The 22,625-nt window shown below is 42.6% G+C and overlaps 1 protein-coding gene across 2 annotated transcripts in view; it reads left to right on the forward strand.

The window, feature by feature from the left end:
- The first annotated feature begins 4,002 nt into the window (after positions 1 to 4,002).
- The window catches only part of LOC122611472 (diacylglycerol kinase 1), a 42,519-nt gene continuing 23,896 nt past the window's right edge, over positions 4,003 to 22,625 (forward strand). For both annotated transcript variants that reach the window (XM_043784591.1, XM_043784592.1), the window contains exons 1-4: positions 4,003 to 4,457; positions 8,747 to 8,856; positions 19,515 to 19,598; positions 21,283 to 21,365. In XM_043784591.1, the coding sequence (XP_043640526.1) occupies positions 19,520 to 19,598; positions 21,283 to 21,365 (162 nt within the window). In that variant the 5' untranslated portion in view covers positions 4,003 to 4,457; positions 8,747 to 8,856; positions 19,515 to 19,519. The remainder of the gene's footprint in view (positions 4,458 to 8,746; positions 8,857 to 19,514; positions 19,599 to 21,282; positions 21,366 to 22,625) is intronic.

Here is a 22,625-nt window from a genome sequence, read left to right on the forward strand (position 1 = left end):
TTGAGTCTGCCAGACTCGGTCAGTCGGTTGCTTCTTGTTTTTGTTGGGCGGCACATGCGGTTATTGCCTCGATTACGACAAACGGTATTCAGACAGATCTATTGGCTGGCATACTTTTCGGCTGATGAATTTAAATAGGTTTGGCTATAATCGTCAATATCCAAGTTTATAGAGATGGCAATCTTTCGAAATTTGGTATGGGTCTAAGTTCAAAGAACACAGCTTACCTAGAACAAAAAGTATTTGCAATATTCAGCGTTGTTCCATTTTTTAAATAATGATGAAAGAATTATTCATGAAAACATAATCTTGTAATAAATAGAAATATAAATGGAATCTATGGGCTTATTGCTCAATATTTTCATTCACATTGAGAGTGCCCGCATTCATCAAGAACTGCATTATAACACTAATATAGACATTCATTTAACTTTTAAAGCCAAATCCTAATGTCTGGCTGTTGACTTCCGTTTATGGCCAAAATGCCGCACTTCAGCCATCCTACTGCCAACTTGCAATTTTAAAGAGCGCCCGAAAGTGCGCTTCGAATTAATGGCGCAACGTCTCGCCGCTTAACCGCACTCACAGGCGTGTCCATAAAAAAGGAACAGCCACAAAAAGCAGCATTCTGCTATTTGGCCACTCAGTCATTTAGTCATTGACGTCACTGAACTGGGGCATGGACGAGGGGATCGGGCCGGGGCGGCGCATTGAGTGCAGCATCCTTCGGGCCGAGCCCTTCATCAAAGTGGAAGTAATAGCGCATAAAACAATAACAACCAAAATGGCGAAGGGCTCTAGTGCGGCAGGGCGAGATTCATTGCCTTTTTACCTGGGGGCAGGGCAATGATTGAAAAGTCGCATAAGCCGGGAAACGATGCACGTGCTCATGATTCAATTAGGCCACCGAAATGTCATTGTCTTCCTTCGGCTTTGGTGACCTTTTCACACCCAACGGTCACTTGACAAGTTGTGTTTTCTTAGCCGTTTTATGGCTAAAGGTCCTTTGAAACGAAATCGTCCGTTTTTTCACCCGCACTTTCACGCGCTACTTGTAAGGTAAAAGGGTTTCCTAGACGCCTTTAAAATTGTCCGATCCTATCAAGTATACATATGTATGTATATATTCTTAATCAGCATCACTAGAATAGTCGCTCCGTCCATCTGTTCGTCCTAATATCTCGGGACTAGCTAGCCCACTATTATTAAGCATGCAGATACAAGTGAAGGCTATGCAGCGAAACTTTTTTTAAAGTAACTTACTTAAAGTATTCGTAGAGGTGTAAGTGTGAACTCTAAGTATTACATTAGTACTGCCACGCTAGCCAGATTTGTGTCCCCCAAAACCGATGGCATCACTGCAGTCGGCGATGGAATTTTGTTTGGCTGCTCCGACTCTCCGTCTCTCCGTCTCTCCGTCTTATGTCACCATCGTCTGCGCATGGCTTCCTTGCAGCGGGACGTTAAATATCAAATCCTATTTATTTGCCAATTTTACATTCGAGTTCACAGGCAGCAGTGACGTCAGCGCTCCCATAGGCGCCACAGCAGAAGCCAAAACTATTCACACCGACGCGGCACACACACACTCCTGCTTGCAACCGAAGGCGGTGGCAAAGATGGCAAAGAAACGCATAATTTCATTACCAAAGCTTGGAGCTCGGGGTTTGTTTTCAATGATGTCATATGGTCGCTGCGCTAGCCGGAAGTCAGAAAGAGTCCTGCTCCGCGCAGACGCTCTCCACAGGGCGCTCTTCATCCGCTTTGCTGAATCTCTTGGCAAAGGACATGTGACGTCACGACTCTCTTAGGGCAGGCCCAATGTCCTCGGACTGCTTCTGTGTAAGTGCATGTATGTGTGTGTGTGTGTGTGTGTGTGGGTCAGCAGCTGTTGTTATGGACATGCCTTTAGTGGCTCATTTGCCACGATTTTACGCCGCCCGATGCTGAATGTTTATCCTCAAAGCCCCATTACTGGTTGGCAGGACAGCGTGGTCATAGCCCGGATCAATGACCCCATGGAGCCGGGGATTGAAATATTAAATTACCAGCCATCGTTGCTGGCTTTTTGATAACATTTTGCAGTAATTTGTGGGAATTCGTGCTCGTATTTGATTTGGCCCAAAGGCTTTCCTCTACCCCTCCGCTCACGGCCATCATATGTAATGTAAGGCAAACAGTTTGCAAATTTTCTTTGTCAATACTCGTAGCCATTTGCCGGTTGCCATTTCCATTCCCATTTGCCAGCCCCCATTGGCCATTAGTGCATGGTGAAAGCCATGAGGAAAGCCAAACAAACAAATTCCGAGTTAAACAAGCAAGGATATCCCCCTCGAAGTCTGCAGATTCGATTGACATTGACGCAGGAGTAAAATAAATCAAAACACACACAGTGTTCCTGTAAAATGTCAGCCGGTCTTCAGAAATTCCTCCGCCAGCAGGGAAGTCCTTCCTGTTTTTTTGTGCGAAGTCAAAGGAAAGCTGAAAGCCAGGGCATAACCGAACGAATCGCTGCCTGCATAACAAATTTATCGCCGGAAGTGATTTTCACTGAAATCCAATCAATAAAAAATTATGCTACTGCTAAAAATAAAGGAGAGTAGGCGGAGGCAGTAGGCAGTGGGGTGGGGTGGGGACAGCCGGCGAGTGAGAGTGGAGGGACGCCGAGTTCCAATTTCTGGCACAGCTTGATGGCGGCTGGAAGTAGGCAACGATAAAATGGCAACGCTTTTGCATGCCCATCTCACTGAGTGCTACTGTGTGCGACTGTGTGCGACTGTGTGCGTGCGTCTGTGTGTGTATGCGAATCAGGACTCTGGACTGCCTGTAGAAAAAGCAAGTGGCGAGATGGGGCCCAGAAGTGGCAATCTGCTGTAAAGCGCAAAAAATTGAAGCGAATTTTTATGCGTAAATGCGGAGCAAAGGAACCGGAGGAAGTCCTTTTTTCGGCAGTACATGAGCAATTCTCGTGGCATATTCCGGCTTAATCTATGCTTCATATGGATCATATCTCGCTTCACAGGGTTTTTCGTGATGAAATCGGCAAGATAAGCTCCAAATAAGTGATTTTTCAAGGGAATTCAGCAGTTCCTAAAGGAAAATTCCTTGCTACTTGCTATAATTTATCTATATCTTATTAGAAACTATTAAGTTTAAAGTGCATCTCAACCAATTATTTGTATTATTTTATTACCAGTACTTCTTTTTTATGTTGCTGGTAATTATTTTAGTTTGGCCTCATTATCTATATTCGGCACATTAACTCATTTAGCAATTTAACATTTCAGAATGCCCTTTCCCAATTCAAATTCTGCCCGAATGCAGCACAACTGGAAACAATTAAACATTGCCAAGAATAAACTTTCGTGATTTAAAAACGCCGAAACTTTGTCTAAAGTCTAGAGGCTGCTTATCAAGAGAACCGGAAAAGTACACAGACATATTCAAAACTTTTCCTGCAAGCATTTATTCATATTAAATTCCCGGGGGAGTTTAAGTTATGCGCCATTCCAGGATAACATATTTTCAGATAAATCAACAGAGAGCCCAGATGCAAAAGGCACAACAGCAAGAATAACAATAAGAATAACAATAAAAATAACAAAAGAACAACTGGCGGAGAGCAAAAATTGTTGAAGGAGAGAAGTGTAAATAAGGCAGAAGAGCAGCTAAAATCTGGACAAGTACAAAGGTTATTGGTTAATTTATAGCCTAAAGTCACCAAAGTCCATGACCATTATGCACTATATACACACAAACATACATAAAACGTGCAATTGGGCAAGGGCTTCACAGTGACGTCACAAGATGCGAGAGGTGCTGATAAGAAAGTGCATTTTGATGTCCGCTAAGAGAGTCGCTCAGCTGTTTAAGAGATTGGCGGAAGAGAGCGAAGCCACTGATAACAGAAACAGAGGTGAGTAAGAGAGCGGCGAAAAGAGCGGGCAGCTATAAAAGAAAGCCCCAGTGGCCGTAGCTCTCACTTCGTTAGTGGACGTGCCGGCGATCGCATCTGGGAAACAAGCTGGAGAAAGCTCCCCGAAAATTAAGAAACGGTCTTGAGTTCATCAGGAAATCCCCCGAAACAAAACATAAATTTTTGTAGTAAACATAAAAAAAAAACAAAAAAAGAAGCTAAAAACGCTAACAAAGAAACTACAAGGTGCTTTGTCTTCGCCCCATCGCGAAGATATAGAGATATCGCAGGAAAACACCTTTTAAATGATTTCAAAGTGAGTGTAAACAGAAACTGTTCAGCAAACGCCATGTGCCGGGTTTAAGCGTGAATAAATTACAATTACACGCGTCAAACTGCGCAGCAAAATATGCTAGTGAAAAGTGCCACAACAGCAAAAGGAACCGCACTTTCCAGAGCCTCGGCTGCAGCATTAATTTAAGCGAAAGCGGGGAAAGCAGGAAAAGCGAGGACAACCAGGAAAACTCCATCCAGCAAAAAGGTGAGGCAAGTCCGTGGGTGTGAGTGCACGTGGGGTGCCCTCAAATTAACCAAAGACTGGTGCGAACAAGTTTCTGGCCCGGAATATGTAAATTTTGGGAAACCTTCGGTGTTGGGCTGGTCGGAAAATCCATTTCATCATGAGTCAGAGCGGAAAAGAGCAGCAGTCGGCGGGGAAAGAAAGCACTCGACGAAAATGCCGATGGAAAGCCAGGCCACTATGATGACATAAAGAACCGGGAGCACCGTGTGTAATAAATAATGGCCGATATGGCCACGGCCGCGGCAGACTTAATATTTCGCGGTGCCAGTGCATCATGTTAAGCATCCCGAAGTGCAATTACCAAATATTCCCAAGCCCCCATCCCGCAAAGTACATATGTATACCATATACACCCGTGTTCGATTATGACCCCGTTGACAGGCAAATGATTTCCGACACATTTCCGTGAAAACCGCGGAAGCCAGGGGGATTCCTTTGCAGATGGAAACATCTCGCAAAAGTAAACTCATGCTCTAAACAAAGTTGCTGCGTTACATATTAAACAAGAGAGAACGCTATAGTCGAGTTCCCCGACTATCTGATACCCGTTACTCAGCTATTCGAAGTGCGAAGGAGAGTCTTAAACACTGACAGTTTTTGGCGGTTTGTAGGCGTTAGAGTGGGCGTGGCAAAACATTTTTCAAAAGTGTGGGCGTGGCAGATTTGGGCGGTTTGTGGGCGTTAGAGTGGGCGTGGCAACATGAATCGACCAACTTGCGCTGCGTCTATGTCTCTGGAGTCTGTATGCTTAGTCTCAACTTTCTAGCTTTTGTAGTTCCTGAGATCTCAGCGTTCATACGGACGGACAGACAGACGGACAGACGGACGGACGGACGGACAGAAGGACAGACGGACATGGTCATATCGACTCGGCTATTGATCCTGATCAAGAATATATATACTTTATATGATCGGAAACGCTTCCTTCTTCCTGTTACATACTTTTCAACGAATCTAGTATACCCTTTTACTCTACGAGTAACGGGTATAAAAATGTCAATATAACTTTTTAGCTGAACATTACATTAACGTCTTCAAAAGACCACGTTTCCTTCGTGTAAATTTTTTTTTTAAACTTGATGTTAATTTTAATAGATATGGCTCTAGAAATCTTTAATTTTGATTTTTATTTATAAAAGTTGTAAACCAAATGTATTCGCCTTGTCTCTTATTATTGCTCTCAATAATAATAATAATAATGGGGTGAATAAAGTAAAAAAAATGTTTAGCATGTATGTATATTACATTTGACGGTGATTTTTATCTTTCTAATTCTAACTGTTTAGTACTTTATATTTAAACGATCAGTCATTAAGCAGTCGGATAAAAAGAAATGGAAATAATTTTGTTTTGTCCGTTGTAAAAGATCCTATTCCTATTTTACATTTGCGAAAATATTTACTCTGCAATAAAAAATGTTTGATTATCTCTCTTTGTATACAACAATTATCGAGCAGCGGTCATAATTCGCGTGACGCTGAATTTTCGATTTGATTTCCCCTTTCATTAGCTTTTTACTGCTGGAAGAAAAACGGCTTTTTGATTAACAGCGCTCCTCGCAATTCGCAGAAATTTGTATTGCGTATTTTTGGCATTGTGCGAAAGGGGAAGATGCCTATTCCTGGTGGATTAATGTTTGCTTCACTCCGCGCTCGAATTCGTTTTTTTCCGTCCAAAGCAGTTTAGATTTAGTTTAGCCGTTTCATTGCCTCTGACTGGGCTGTTGATGTTTTCACATTTAAATTACTGTTTACCAGGAAAAGTGACGGATGGTGACTGCTTAACTTATGTTCCGCACTGCAATCGCAATTCATATATAAGCCCATATATCCTCGCGACCCATCAGAGCGTTAGTCGATTTCCATAATTAAAAGTGTCAAGCAATTTGCTTAACGTCCGGGAAAAGTCAGCATCAGGCGGGTAACATCGGTTAACATCCGTGACGTGGAAAAAGGAGCAGACAGTTGCCAGCAGGCTGGCGGGCGACATATCCTGCAATTTGCTCCTGATTCAATTATATCGCCCATTCACTTCTGCCCTTTGCTCACCTTTGCGCCCCACGTGCATAATTCGATTTTGCCGCACAAAGTAAGCAAACTGCGGGGCAGAAAGTGCATCAGACACCAGGGCGTACGCTTGATAATGTTCTTAAAGCTACATTGCTCTACACCCGAACTCACCCAAACAATTTGTCGTGCCTCTGCTTGTGCTACTCCTGCTGCTACTTAGCTGATGTTTTTATCTGCACCCCTGTCCGTTGCCGCTCTAATTTGCGATAATCTGACACAAGATTGCAGCTACTTTATTCAAATTATGTGATAAGCCGCAGCGTCGCACAGCCAACCAAGCAAACAAAATGGCAAAATAACACGAAGCTCGCAACAGAAATGTGACACAGCACCCAAGTATCCCAAATATCCGCGAGCCCACACCCAGTCGTTTTTTTGTTGTGTTCATTATTTACATTTTGTTGTGTGTGCTGCACGCAAATCTGTGAGGCAAGCGTTTTGCCCAGGGCGCTCCCACTGAAGTTTTCCCCGTTTCCCCCCCAAGTATTCCTGCCCGCGGTTTGATGCGCGATACGCAAGAAAGATACGCAGACCAACTCATAACACTAGGCAACAAAGATCGCGTAACAATGGCTTTGCAGACAATAATAAATTACTTTTACAGTTTTCGGGGAGTCATAAGATGGCCTTGAATTTCCAACGAAAAAAATATATATACCTTAATATTTTCCCCCGTATTGGAGGAAATGACAAGGTCCTCGAACATTTTTCTCCATTGTGGACATTTCTATTTCAAAATCCCTGGCTTTCAATGGGCATTTCCATTTCATCTGTTCTTAAACAAAATAATTTAACAGTCTGTTTATTATTATTAATAAATATTAATATCAATCAATAATCTCTAATAAATAAAGGCAAAAGTAAGCTGATTGCATTTCTGGAGTATGTATACATTTTTTAAGATTGTACCTTTCTTTTGAATTTTCAAATGTAAAAGAATCAGAACAACAGCTGACCTTTTTTTCGAAAATTTTACAAATATGCTGTTAGCCAGTGTAATGGAAAAGAGCCATTCGGTACTCTGTAAATTTCATTCATGTCAGTTTTTTGTTTGCCCAGCGCTGATTAGATGAGCAATGCAAACGAGTCGCTGGCTGATAATTTGCCAAATACTACAAATACAGATATGGCAATGACTACTAACGAGCATTTAATGGTAGCGACTTATCGCCACGCCAAGTGATCCCAACCGAAGTTTGGCTTTACTATTGAACCGCTCGGAACAGCTAGATTACGCATACGCCCTGTTTGCCTTTCCGTGCTAATGAACTTCCCTTAAACTTGATTGAAACCCCATATCCCATTGGTCCAAGCTATTTGGGGGCTACGAGCCGAATTAATTTCCATTTCACACAAGTACAACGCAGAAATAATTTCAGCAACAAACTTTGATGTCAAAGTTTTGCACTATTCACAGTATTTAACATGTGTTCCACGCCATGGGATGGAGGTCTGAATGCGAGCCGAGTGTCTATAGTTACAGTTCCGGATGGGACAATAGCTCCAATATTTAATAAAATAAAGCTTAACATTTATGATTTTGAATTATTGTCCTTTCACTAAAATCTTAAAAAAGAAAGGAGAGGACTAAGTGAAATATTTAAAATGATATAATTTATCTGCTTTCGTACTACTTTCTGAGCTTACGTACAGGGATTTGACTCTATCCCATATGTTACTTATGTACATATAATATAATTTGGCATTGTTTGCGGTGGCGCTAGGAAGAAAAGTTCGCTTGCATCGTGCAGACGACTCCATTCCATTAGAATGAAAAATGCGCTCAGAGGACCGAAACTTCCACATTGCTTGGATATTAAGATGAATTTATTGCGTGGCAAATTCTGAAACTCACAGAGAAACTTCAAGGTCACAACCACCGGTTCAGGACTTGGCCAAAAAAGCACTGTGTAAAGCAACGGAAGTCTGCGCACTATTTGTTGGCCAAGTTGGGTGCCTTGATTAAAAGCAAACCCGTTGAATAAGTTATTTAATTCGTTCAACTAGACGTCAAACACCAGTCGTGTTAATTTGCGATTAAGATTGAGTATGCGATTGAGTATGAACAACAATATTTGCGGCGCAAACATGGATGGTTTGTTTAGCCTTATCTGAATGTTTGCGCAAAAGATTTCCTCACAACTTCCGCTGACTTTCTGTGCGCTAATTTCTTTGTAGAATGCACTAAGCCCGAGGAGGAGCCCACTCATCCCCCGTCTCTTTCCGGCACGCTCCACTGTCGCCGTCTTTTTCTATTGAAGAACCAGCTCGGAAGAAGCAGCACAGAGGTATGTAAACACGTATAAATAGTCAAATATTTCGCTTCTTCGGGCTCATCAAAATGTAAACAGTCCCTATCCACGGGTAACATCACTCTAGTATCTTGTATCTGTGCACAGGGAAAAAAGTGTGATTGAGGTTGGTACGAAATTACCTTTATAAAGTACCTTACATAGCTTGTACATTGTATGCACATATTATACTATCTGAGATGGATTTTCCAACTACTGAGGCAAGAGGTTACCAGGTTATTCTTTGTATGCAAAGGTAAACTCTTTAGGAACGGTTTCGTGGCAGTTGTTTTTTCAGCGTATCTGTATCTAAATATGTATCTGTATCTGTCTGGGACATGGCTGTTAACCCTTGTTTGGCCCTGTTTGCCGTCGGCCCCAAAGGTTACGCCAAATACAAATTATTTGAGCGCGTGTTCAACAGAATGCTGAATAAATAAGAGTGTGGCCTGTTTGCGCTGCCATAAAATGCAAAAGACGCCCGTCGAGAGCCTTGTAAATAATTTAATTTCATTTTGTTGCCACTGCCATCAACTATCAGCATAATGATGAATGCGTGTTTTGTGGAGCTACTTTTACGGCGCATAAAACACTAATAGAAAGCCATTACAAAAAGGCGATAAAAGCTGCACAAATTATGGTCGTAAAACAATTTATCAAAATATGTGACATTAAATACCCCGCGCGAACACTCATCACAGCACATCACATCACATCACGTCAGTCATCGCAGGACATGCTCATTAGGCGTGGACCGCCAATACTCCGTTTTCAGTGCAATAATTATCCGACCCTTGGCATATTGGAAAACGGAAATAGAAATGGAAATAGAAATAGAAATAGAAATAGGATATGTATGGGAATGGTAATAGAAATAGCAGCGGAAATGACACGTCGTCCATTGTTGGAGCCCGAGAGCTCCGGATGTTAATGAGATGCAAATAAGGCTCATGTGCAAAAGCGATTTGACCGACTTGGCATTTGCCTTTCAGCATTTACCATTTACCATTTGCCATCCACCATTTACCATTTGCATATGTCCCAGATGCGGATATGCGGATATGCGACAATGCGAATAAGGACTCGGACAGGACCTTTGGCATACGAGTGTTTGGGTATTTGCGCATTACGACCACAAAAACAGCGGCATTGGCGAACGCAAAGTGACGGCAATATGTGATAATGGCGTCTGACAGCCCTGTCAAGAATGTGCAAGAGTGTGAGTGTGCCAGTGCGTGTGTGAGTGTGTGTGGGTGCCTGGTTCTGTGCAAGGAAAGTGCTGTCGCTGCCTCGCATATGAGCGGCCCACAAGGACGCTTCTAATCCAAAGTTCGTTTCGGGATGTGCCATTCAGGGGTAACGTGCTGTAAAGAATCGTCCTAGAAGAATGAGTGAGGGCGCAAAGAAGGACACAAAATGTGGTGTTCCTACGATGTTGAGAAAAACCACCTTCTTATAACAAAGGTATTTATTTCCCCTATCATACATTTATTTTAATTTTATTCCGATTATCACTCCATTTATGAGGCCATTAAGTTATAATCTCTAAAGTACTTATGCCTAAAAGATTAAATTAAAAAAATAATTTCAAAAGACCTTTTCCATTATAAGTTCCATCAGTTTTACGCCAAATACAGAATCTAAGTCACACATGGGATCCATCTGATGGCGTGAAGCTCGACTTTCAGTCTTGTAACTGAAATATTTTTTGGTATGCCTGAAAATACGTCATTATTTTTGCACGAGGGATGTTCACTTCCTTCGTTAATAGCACGACAGATATCGTTTCGCATTTGGCCTGTCGAAACTGCCAGTCAAAGTCGCCTCCTCCTTTGCATTCCCTCTTCTGCTGAGTGTCCTTGGTCTTTGTATTCGTTGCTGGCAACGCGTGGCACCCCAATTAAGCGACAAATGCCTTCAACTTTTTGTCATGTCTTTGATTTATTCGACTTTCGAGTGATCGAAATTCGTTACATGTGTCAGGCATTCCATTTCCATGCTGGCCAACTGTCGACAGTAGCAAGTAACATGCCGAGCATAATCCCAGCCTCCTTTTGAGACTTCTGAGAGTATCTGAAGATTATAACTTTGTTTACGGGTGCATTCACTGCATTTTGAAATCCTTAATTGACACACATTATTGATGGCTGGCTACACTGGACGTGTATTTTTTCAGCTTGCCAAATTGTTGAGGTGAAGCACAATCAATTTTTCATCTATCTCCGACTATGGCTCTGACCAAAACAAATACTCACACACACTCACTCGCCGCTGAATGTCAATAAACCGCACAGATACCAAACACACTAATACTCACACCCACACTGGCGACCGCAGGAGTATCTGTGAGTTAAACAATAACAGGGCAGAGACAAATCCGTTACTCGCAACGCCGTCGACGTCAACATTTCAATGGCCATTTTCGCAGCGGTCGAAAGGGGCTCTGACGTCAGAGGCCAATCGGGTGGTGAGTGCTACGCGCTGTGCGCTGCACTGAGAAAACAAACACCTATGGTACACCATAAGTGATTTATATTCCCATGGATTAGACTCCCATGTAGAGTAAATCATCCGACAATCTTGTCATTAACTTCAGCTCGTTCAGGGTTTCACAAGTCCAAAGTCCAAATGACACACAATTATTAAATCGTCCAATTAACAATCATTTTAATAGATATAATTTATTTAGTTTTGTATAAACTACATTTCTCTCACTGTGTTCACTTGGTTACGAGATACCCCACAGATTTATATTCCCTATACATGTGCGTTTGTAATCTGGGGCAGCCAGAAAGCGTTTGCTATTTTAGGTTGTGTGTTGTAAGTGCGGCCATTGCTGCAGGCCAAAGCGAATCCGACTCCGACTCCGGCTCCGGCTGCGAATCCGAATCAGAATCGATTTGGCCACTGGCCCAGGAAGTGCTTTCATTTCTCATCTGTCACGCTGACCGGAGGGGCGTGGCCAAGCTTAAATATACTCAAATAGCGCAAAAAAAATAAGAAGCACGAAAGGAAATCCAGCGAAATTCGGCTTAAAAGAGGTCCGAGCTCAGGCACTTGATTTCCCGCTCCTTGCAGCTCCTTGTTTTTTTGAGGGAGAAAATGTTCCACTTTAGTTCATCAAATATTTAACCGCAGGGGAAATGAGGAGCCGTGGCATCCGTGTAAACATCCACGAGTTCGGGAAGCGGCTAAAACCGCAGCCAAAACAAACTCAAACAAGGCGAGCAAATCTGGAAATCTTTCTAATTGTGGCAATTCAATCAAATCGCCTTCCTCTCCCTCGCGAGCCTCTTGTTTCGCTTTCCGCTAGGATTTTCGTGTTTTGTCGGCTTGATTTTTGATTACTAGCGCAGATCTCTTTTGAAATTATTCAAAGCCCCCACAAGACATAACTTAGTTATAGTAACATAATAAATTGTTTAAAATACTTAATTTCTATGGAAATTTAAGCTTGAGTAAATAATTTGACTCAATTAGTACTGTTGTTGATAAGAAATTCTTCATTTCCCAGTAAAAAATACAAATGATTCCAAGTTTCCAGCATGAATCCATTGATAGTAGAGTAGGATTTCGTATCCAAAATGTAAATAGTAGAGTTATCCTTCTCTAGGTACATGTCCAAGGCAAGCCATGGCTGCCATAGCGAAAACTGTCATCTCTGTTGGCCAGGCTGGCTCCTGATTGCCATGTTGGAGGGAAGCGGTTAGTTGGCCAGGTGCTGCAAATGTGTAAGGTCGGCCATAAGATCACTGCGTATTTTTATATGTGCGGAAAGACGCGGCGTCCCTCCATTCAGGCATCGATTTGTTTGTTTGGCTGTCTATTTTTATAGATCGCCGGCATGCACGGCCAAGCTCCTCCAGCACGCTTCTGTTTATCGAAGACAAAACAGTTTTTATTGTTCAAGAAATTATATTCGGCAGCACATGAACATGAACACACCTCCCAATACAACATGCCCCCGGGGAAATGGGGCAGCCGAGGTGTGGCGTCATCAATTTCCATTGAAGGCTGTCCGGCCGTCGATCAAAGTGAAAAGTCAGAGGGCGAGCTCGCCGGAGGGAAATCTCTCCAGAAGCCCGGGCGGAAATGTATTTTAGCACATTGGAACTCTGGGGAGAAAACTGCTCAATGAACGAGGAACTCAATTAATTATGGGTTGCTTCCTAGTTAACATAAAGTTAATGTAAACAGATAAGATAATCGCCAGCAACAGTACAAGAATTATTTATTTATCTACATTATTATATGGAAACTTTGCCATTCTCTGTTGTTTAATTTTGTAATGCTTTGTGCAGTGTTCAAGAGCTGTATCTATATAATTTAATCTGCATGGTTTTTTCCAACTTTAGATACTTTTCTACCCTTCAATCCTTCATGTTTTCACACCGCGGATTCCGCCTAGGAATCAGGTGGAAAATGGGTTAAAGTAGGAGTGTCGGAGAAAGTTCGGTTATGGTGCCTACTTTCATGGTTATGACATGGCATTGCTGGGAATTTTCGCAGGCTTCCTCTTTGAACGTGGCCTCCACATCCTGCGCTGCTCGTAGTAGAAGCCTTTGCTGCCGGAGTTAATTTTGGCATAAAACATGTTCGAGCATTAATTACGAATTCACGGCACGTACTTGTCGGTCTTTTGGTGTAAATAAAATTAAAAGTTGCCCGAACGCCCAGCTCCCTTTTCCTTTATATGGCGCCCCTCACGCTGGCAATAAAACTAAGTAACATCAACTGTTTAGCTGGCCAATTAACAGCAATTAAATCGCGCAGAAGTACAAAGAACGAAATGTCTGCATCACTCGGTTGGCCAGTTTAAAGTGAAATGGGTGAGCTGGCGGGGAGGGGGTAATGAAAAACCATTTTTCATGACCATGCTGCTGGAAAACTGAACGCAAACAAAGGCCAATGGGGCGAGGCAGTGCCCTTTAAATCGACGTCAGTGGAGGGTTGTATCAGCTGACATTTGTCTTAAACCTGCGATAGTTTTAATCAGGTTCCTTATAACCAGACAGAAGGAACTCAGTCCATATGCATTTGGATTCCATATATTTTTTTAAAAACCGATTTAACTACACGAATCTGTTAACCATTTTGTATATATATTTATGTAGATATAATTTTTTTTTCCACCCAACAATATTTTTGTTCCGATGGATGCTTCTAATGCCATTTTCCGCGGGCTATTGATATTTTTTATCGCTCGAGTGGTGTTCGAAAGCTTAGAGCCAAATCCACGCGCAAATCTCATTTATATATAATTTTTTCATTTCAAACCGCTCCGGCGTCATACTTTATGCACTTGATCCTCGTAAAAACAGGACGTGACATTACAAGCAGCGCTGACAATGGGTTCGCTGCTAGGACGTCGAGTGGAAACTGCATGGCATCGGATGCAGACAATAAATTTGATTCAATTGCTGTCACAAAAGCGAAGAGCGCTGTGTATTGAGTCCCAGTCTCGTGCCCTCCAGAAACAGTTGTCATCTTCCTTTGTTGCCAGCGCCTCCAGTCTCGCGTCTGATAGTGCCTGGCCAGCATTTGATAAAGGAGCTGCAGCCATGGCCATAACAGGGGAACTATGGAACTATAGAGTCGCGCCGACAAATACCGCCGTTCTGAACTAAATCGAACCGAACTGAAGCGAAACAACAATGACAGCGCGCTTTTCGCTTTCTCCGTCGCTTTCTCCGCCCTGTGATTACCCGCCCCCATATCCGGTCCCCCAGTTGACAAGCGGAAGTGTGCAAGGAAGGCGAAAAGGACGCGACCAGGCGCCATGATTAAAGCGCGCTTCCTGTAGTCCGAGACCAGTGTCTGGAGGATTAGGCAAATGCGTTGAAATGCGTTATGGTTGAACGGAAACTCAAATGCATTAGTTTTAAGTACAAGAGGTACATCATTCCTTGTTTATCTTTTATTATAACTCTAAGTATAATTTAACATCTTAAAAAACTTTATGAGTGAATGTAGCATGAATAACGTTATTTCCGTTTGAGCATATTCTTTGGAATATGGTCAGCAATTCTGAATGATTTACGTTTCAGCTTTCATATGCATTATTCGATATAAGTTTATAATGCTTTTCTTTGGATTCTTACTAAGGAGAATGTAATCAACCGAACCTTTTTTGTTATCTCTGTAATACTGCAGTATAATAGGTATTCCTTGGATGTGCTATGCCTGTTTCTTTCAGTGCAGCTGGGACCGTGCCTGACCAGTAGACTTTCTCGACGGCCTCTGTCAAAGTCAGCGCAACACAATTGCATTTTACTCCGCAGCCGCGCCCTGCCATATTTCCAGTTTTAATTGCTCCGGGGCTTCCCATCGAGGCTCCCCTCCCACTGCGGTATTTCTGTCCTTTATCCCCGTATTTTATTTAGTGCAGCACATGTCCGATCCGCAGGCAGCTCTACTCCCCGGGCATGGTGTGTGACATTTGCTTGCGGGGTCGGGGTTACACGGAAAAAAAGTCCTTTGCTAAATTGGTTCAACCGACATGAATGAATGCTCAATGGGTGTATGAATAGAAGCGAGTATATTGCAATTGTTTCCCTTTTTGTGCACTATTTACACTGACCATCGATGCGGGTGTGGCAAGCTGGCAGCTTACGACGGAGCCGTATTGATTGGCGAGCGTGCATACCGCACACACGCCACATGCGTCATCGGGTACCATGTTGCATGCAACATGGATGTAAGCCCCGCAGCTCCGTTCACACATTCCCCAAAAAGTATGCTAACACATCTGTTTGGAGCAAAAAACTGGGGTATTAAAAGGGGACTTTCCCATTGGCAAAAACTCGAAATCTAAACTTATATCAATGCTGACAAATGAATTGACAAGAAGTGCTGTCAACAGGGAAACAAGATTAAAATAATGAATTAAAGACTTAACAGACACTTTATTTGAACTAAACCAGTTTAATGTGATAAGCGCTGTTTAAGGGCAAATGCAACGTGCTTGGAAATCACTTTAAGCTCACATTTACTGATTATTGGAGAGTCTGAAAATGTATCTATTTGTAGCAGCTTGTGAACAGTACATTTGATTTGCTATCCCTTGCTATCCCGGTATCTCCGGCACGGCAGACCACCTCTTTACCTCGGCGTGTCCCAAAAATGTGCGGAATAAGTGCCTGAAATACGAGCATTGCAATGCATTGCTGCTGACAGGCCACGGGCTTTAGGGCTCAACATCCAGGACTCAGATTGCCGACGGCTGCTGTGCACTCAGCTAAAAAAATAAAACGGAGACTAGTGAGTTGTGTGCACTGCTTATTGACAATCATGCATAGCGTTTTTTTCGAAATTCGCTGGCTGTTTGTATTATTGTGGAAGGCGAAAACAATCGAGGAGTTACTGCGCGGAAGGCCCACGCATCAGATAAACAATAATGTCAGTTTCATAAAAGCAAACTCTGGTTGCTATTCAAATTCGGCGGGATAAACCTTTTCCGCACTCGACGCCCTAAATGCCAAAGGGACGAGCAGTCGATTGATTGATTCGATATTCGAATTTATGCATGGCTTGGCTATACTGATGGATTTATATCTGCCGATCAAATCAGGCACGTTAATTAAAGCGTTGTTCGTCTTGGCCTTTTTTGGAGTCCTGTTTGCACACGGACGTGTGTCCTTAGCATATGCGTATGCATTTAAGTCTGAACATTGCGATTGCGATTAAATGGCGACGAGCTGGTCCAGCAGGCATCTAAATAAATTATGTATGGCTGACATCAATTGATTTGCAATTATTTATTTAATGCCCACTTGTATGCACTCCTCAATCATTCATGGCGAAAATATCTCCCAATTGGCGATTTATCAAAGGAATGAAATTTAATCAGTCAAGAGTCTGAAACAATTTATAATTTATGAGTGCTAATTGTAGTTCAGTCAAGAAAAATGCACATCTAAAAGTATTACTAAGAAACTGGTTGCTTGCTTGATTGCTTGCGAGAAAAATGAATTAAATCCTTGCTGAGCTAACAAACGTTTCTCGTTTGTAATAAACATAAAAACACTTCGATTTATGGATTGTATTCCCGCTTTTATTAAACGATTAATGATTATTTGTTCGCCTGATTATACCCATTAAATCATATTTATACGGCATTTGCGTGATATAAAAACAAAACACTTTCCCGATATAAATAAAAATCTGTCTTAATGGAGCGTTTTTTACAAACATAAATTTTGTTTTACTAATTAAAATTCAAAGGCGAGCATAGGTGGGTAGGGCCCCTACATTTAAATAAATGAAATGGGTATTGATGTGCTGGAGAAAATGATTTTTTGGTCCGCGATCAGAGTTGGCCATTAAACAGGGCCACAAGCTAAAGGCCATAAAAAACGCAATATGCTGCTGTTTTATTTGATTTACTTTTATTATTGCTCTACCCAAAGATAGAGGACGCTGGACCGCCTTACCGAAGTACGAGTATAATGATTTGGCGGTCCAATTTTAAGCGTAAAAAGAAGGCAACACGAAAATGGTTCTGTGTCGGACATTTATGTGCCCGGTTTTATGGCAATTTTGTTTCGGCTAAAACAATAAGAGGACCAACATGCACATAAACATCTAAACGCGCGAGGACAAGCTGAATCGGAATCTGGTGCTCATTGTGTGCGAGTGGAGCGGACGCATAATCTAATAATATTTTATGTGGACAGCATAAAAAGCACGACACTTGCCAGTCCGTTGAACTCCACATCTATCCATGTCCGTCCTTTTTTTACCCCAATGTCAAGGGGCGGCAGGATGACTAACAAAGACTGAGAAATCCAAGCCAATTTATTGAAGTTTTTGACTCTGGCCAAGGACCATTACGAGCAGAAAGCAGGCGGATGTCCAGCTACTCAGATACCCAGATATCCAGATATCCAGTTTCCCAAAATGCGAGTTCCATGATGATGCCTTGAAAAAACACACTCGAAGACACACACACCCCGCCATTAACGGCGCAATTAGCATTCAGATTGCGTATACGCCGTGTAAGCTGCACTATTTATTTTTGGGCGCTTCATTTGCATTTTCATTAGTTTATTATCCGAGCATTGAAGGAACTATTAACGCGCTCCGGCCATTTAAGCCAAATAAGCTGCAAATAATGGCAATATGGGGCTCCATTAAAGTTTTACGAGCAAAAAGGGACAAACTATGATTGCAGTATGCGGAAATCGCTCGTGAAATATCATTCTCCATTTTCCACTTTAACATTTCTAATTCTGAAATGACAAGTGCTCGGCGGTGGATAAAATGATAACTTGGCCAATCAGTTGATTATAACCATCTAAATATAAACTCGGCAAGACAAAAGCTTTAGAGAAGATTTGTGAAATGAATAAATAAAAACGCTAAATGGCCAGAGAGTAAAAATAAACGCCAAGCGAATTGGGAACGCAGAAGAGCCAAGCCAACAAGTATAGGCACATATATATCAAATACCATGCCCCCTCTATTCCATAAGATATACGTGCTGCACAAACATATACATATGTCCCTGCCTGTCTGTCTGTCTGTCTGTCTGGCTGGCTGGCTAGCTGGCTGTCTGTGACTGACACATACCTTTGCCTCGGCCTGTTTGTGTGTGAGTGCGTGGGCTTTTGATGCCCGAAATGCCACCAGCTCGTGTGACGTCACAACTGTGACAGAGATACCGCAGGGAAATTATGCCATTGATTAGCCAGCGGCTCGCGATTACGTCCATCCTAACGATAAGGTTGACGACGCCGATGATAATGATGGTGGTGACGAAGGCAATGATGATGACGATGCTGATACTGATGATGATGATGATGATGATTCCAGTAATGACGTGTCAAACGACTGGCGACACACGCATGCACACACGCACATAGGGCATATGGCAGAGAGCAACTTTGGCTAATAGCCTCTTGCATCCATTCCTCTGGCAAGTTTGGAAAGTGGTTCATTTTCCGGGCATTACAGTCCTAAGACCCGTGGGAAATTCCATTTCACTTCGCATCAATTTGACAATTTAATGTCACGCATATAAACTGGAAAAATTGTTATTTTCACAACTTTACAATATTCGAAGTGCAAACACAATCATTTAGGATGATATAGGGCCTCATATGATAAACAGATAATGGAATAAATTCCTATTGAACACCAAAGATGTATTGTGAAGTTAAGGGAATTATTAATAAATAACTTCATAAACTGTTATATATTTATTTAATATTAAATCTGTTTGTGCTACATTATTTACTTTGCTCTTCTATTATGGAGAGCCCTTACGAGTGCTTTACTGCTGTTTTAGACAGCCATCACAGGACCTATTCGCATTGCCCACTTGAAATGTCTGAAAATATCCAGGATATGTGCGAGGGTGGAAGAAGGGGGCTTGTGTGTGCATGTGTGGGGAGGTGGGAGATAACATTTTAAAGCAATTTAGTTTTTATCGCACACATTCAGCAGAAAGTATTGATTGTCGATGCCCAATCACGTACGCAGGACCCACGTATTTTCGTGGCAATGTGTGCGTTTTGTCGATTGTTTGGCACTTGCATTGTGAGCTCGTAATGCAAATGCCATTAATTATGCGCCCCCCTTTGCCCCCCGGATTACCCCGCATTATGATGGAAATTACAATTTGTCACCATTTGTTATGTATTGCTTACTTTCAGGCAAAATGAATATTGGCATCGCAGCACCGAAATGGGATAAACTGTCGCCACGCGAGTTTTTGCAGCTGCAGGAGTTGGCCTCATGTAAGTGGAAAGCAGTAAATCAAATCGCACTAATCAAAATCACACGCTTGCTTATTTGACCTTTTAGTGCTTTTCGTGTTGTTGCCTAGCAGTTGGGCCAATTAAAGCTTCCCCGTTTCCCTTTAACTTGCACACTGCAATTGGTCGTACAAAATCAGAACAACCAGCAATTATACATTATCCTATCAAAACCTGAAAAAATACATAAAGACTTTTTTTCATTTCTTTATGATCAATGCGTTAGATAATGATAGAACGCATCAAATTCAGTTAACTGTCTTTACACTTAGAGAACATATCCGATCTATTCAAATCGATTAAGAGGTCCATATAACCTGCAAACTGTAGCTTTTTTTCGCTTGGTTGGGACTAGCAACTCAGAGCTTAAGAAGGGCAACTTAAAAAACGATTTCGAGCACCATCCTTTCCACACATCTGCTCCCATCGCCTTCAGTTATGTCTGACACTGTTTGCATTCTTTGCTGCAGCAGCAAAGCTGTTTGACATGGTAAAGTAGTTTACCTTTGGGTGAGCACTTCGCTTCACTTCATCTCGCCGGCTGCCCGGCGGAGGGCATTACCGGATACGGCAAATGGGAATGTTGAGCTTATAGATTATGGGATGTTACACGGAACATACACTGCGTCAAGATGCTGAACTTGGAGCACTTTCAAGCTCCACTTTGGTGATGGGAAGCTCCGCGTTTAAGCCAGAACAGCTTGCAGCGCAATGATCCCCTCGAAACCAGAGGGGCGCAGCCAGACAAAAATATTACTTTGTAATCCCTTAAACTTAGAACGGTAGGTCTTCAAAAGGAACTCTTTTGATATTTACTTCGTACTTATTTAACATCATAAAATGTAGTCTTAATGAGACAAAGAGCCATCATATATCATATACGTAATAAAGACAGTACAGTGCAGTACAGTTCCCTTTCATAATTAGTTTGAGAGAAAAATAATCGAAACCATGTCAACTGGGACTTAATTCCATTTAAAATAATCGGAGAGTACTAGCTCTTATGTAGCAATTTGAGGAGAGCTTCAATTCCGTCTGGAAGTAGTTGCAGTTTGAGACAGTGCCCATTCAGGAGTCCTGTGTGTATCCCGTGCAGCACAGGATATATGGGTGCGGCTGCAGGTGCTTATTAGAGTGCGGTCCAATGTTGTTAGTCTGCGGTGCATCCCCGTACGAAGCCATCAGAAGTGTCAGTGCCAGCTGGTGTTGCCCAGGAACAGAACGGAAACTGAAAATGGGACTGCGACTGCGACTGTATTCAGGTGCAGACAAAACTCTCATTAGTTTAATAAAGCTGTGGGCGCAACATTTTGGACGGAAGACTCCCCGTGTAGTTAATTCTGAGTTTATACACTTGGAGCATGCCAGCCCGTCCCGTCCCGTCCAAGTCGTTCGGCTCACCCGCACCCACCAGCACGAACCACTCGCCTTCCATTAGTTAATTATCCCACTGCGCTGCAGTTCAGCCACCTGAGTCACCTGGAGAGACACACAGCTGTCCACCTGGGCTGGCCCACTTAAGACGTCGATTTAGTTCACCTGGCGCCAGTCGAGCGATTGACGTGTGTCCTGCCCCGCACGCAGCCGAACTGAACTTTGCATAATCCCGGACTTACACCACTCACCTGTGTCCTCTAACTCCTCTTGTTCCTCGTGTGTCTTGCAGATTCCACCCGAAAGCTGCAGGATGTACTGCGGGAGTTCAGCTCGCCAAGTGCCGCCACCACGCCCAAGTGCATTCCGGATGGGGTAAGTATTCCCAAAATGTCCTGCTCTGCTCCTGCAATTAATTGAAAGCGGATGAGAGTGCTACCGTGCTGGAGTGTTGAGGAGTGGAGGGCAGACCCTGCTCAGGGCACAAGTCAAGGGCTTCGCTGGCTTTGGTTCGGGTTGCTTCTTACGCTCTAATCCTCAGCCTGGCGACTGGGGAAGACCGATGAAAGCGATTCAGCTAAGCTTACGGAAACTCACGTGTGTGCACTGAGAAAAACCGAGAATTGAATTACAGATTGAATATAAACATTTAAATTTAACATTTGTATATAATTATTCCTCGTTAATAATATGCAAGCTATTTATTCTTTAGAAAAGGTTTTGAAGTCCAGATCTTCACAAACAGTCTAACAGGCTAGTTAGATCTTCCTCTTGATTGCTCAAAAACGATTCGATTTTCCAAATGTGTTCCTGGAGTAAAATAGATTTTCCAGTAGTATGGTTGGACAGACAAGGAGAAGAAGCACTCTGAATAGAAATGGGGCCAGGGGAAAGGGCATGCAGGTGGGGCGAAAGATTGAAAGTAAATCTTCTTATACGTACAATAAATCACAGACTTTTCAAGTTTACGCCTGAATGCCAAATTGAAATTGAATCCCAACAGAGACAGAACCGACGCTGAGCTGCCCGGCCACCCTTGTTTCCGAATGAATATCCTGACAAGTTTATACATACAGAATTAATTTAAAACTGCCTGCATCGCCATCAATTTGGTTAGACCAGGAGCCGTTGGAGCTGCATAAATTGTTACTCTCCCAATGGGGACAAGCGGATCCAGCTACCCAGATCACCATGGGGTTACCAGGGAGACAAGCGAAGGACGTGCAGTTTGCACAGTAATATACATTTTTAATTCCGGAATTTGAAATCGTTCGAGCCAGAAGCATGTATGCAAACGAAATCATTCTCGACTCTCCCTTTGTTTTCCGGTCTATCATTTGTTTTGCCAGCGTAACGAAATGGAAAAAGTATAATTAAGTTTCCGTCACTCTGGCTTAACTCCTGGCTTCCTTCCACATGGAACTGGACTCGAACGTGAGTGAATGATTTCATCGGAATTCACTTTGATATCGAACACCCTGCCTGCCGGGAATGTTCGGGTACTTCAGGCACTCGCTGTTTCTTATTGCCAGCATTTTCCGAACAAAAGTAATTCCCGTAAATATTTCAGTTAGCGAAATGAATTGACATGCCACGAATTGTGCGCTGCCTGGCAACAATTTCCTATTCCCAATA

The sequence above is a fragment of the Drosophila teissieri genome, chromosome 2L, assembly GCF_016746235.2.
Source record: "Drosophila teissieri strain GT53w chromosome 2L, Prin_Dtei_1.1, whole genome shotgun sequence".
NCBI lineage: Eukaryota > Metazoa > Arthropoda > Insecta > Diptera > Drosophilidae > Drosophila > Drosophila teissieri.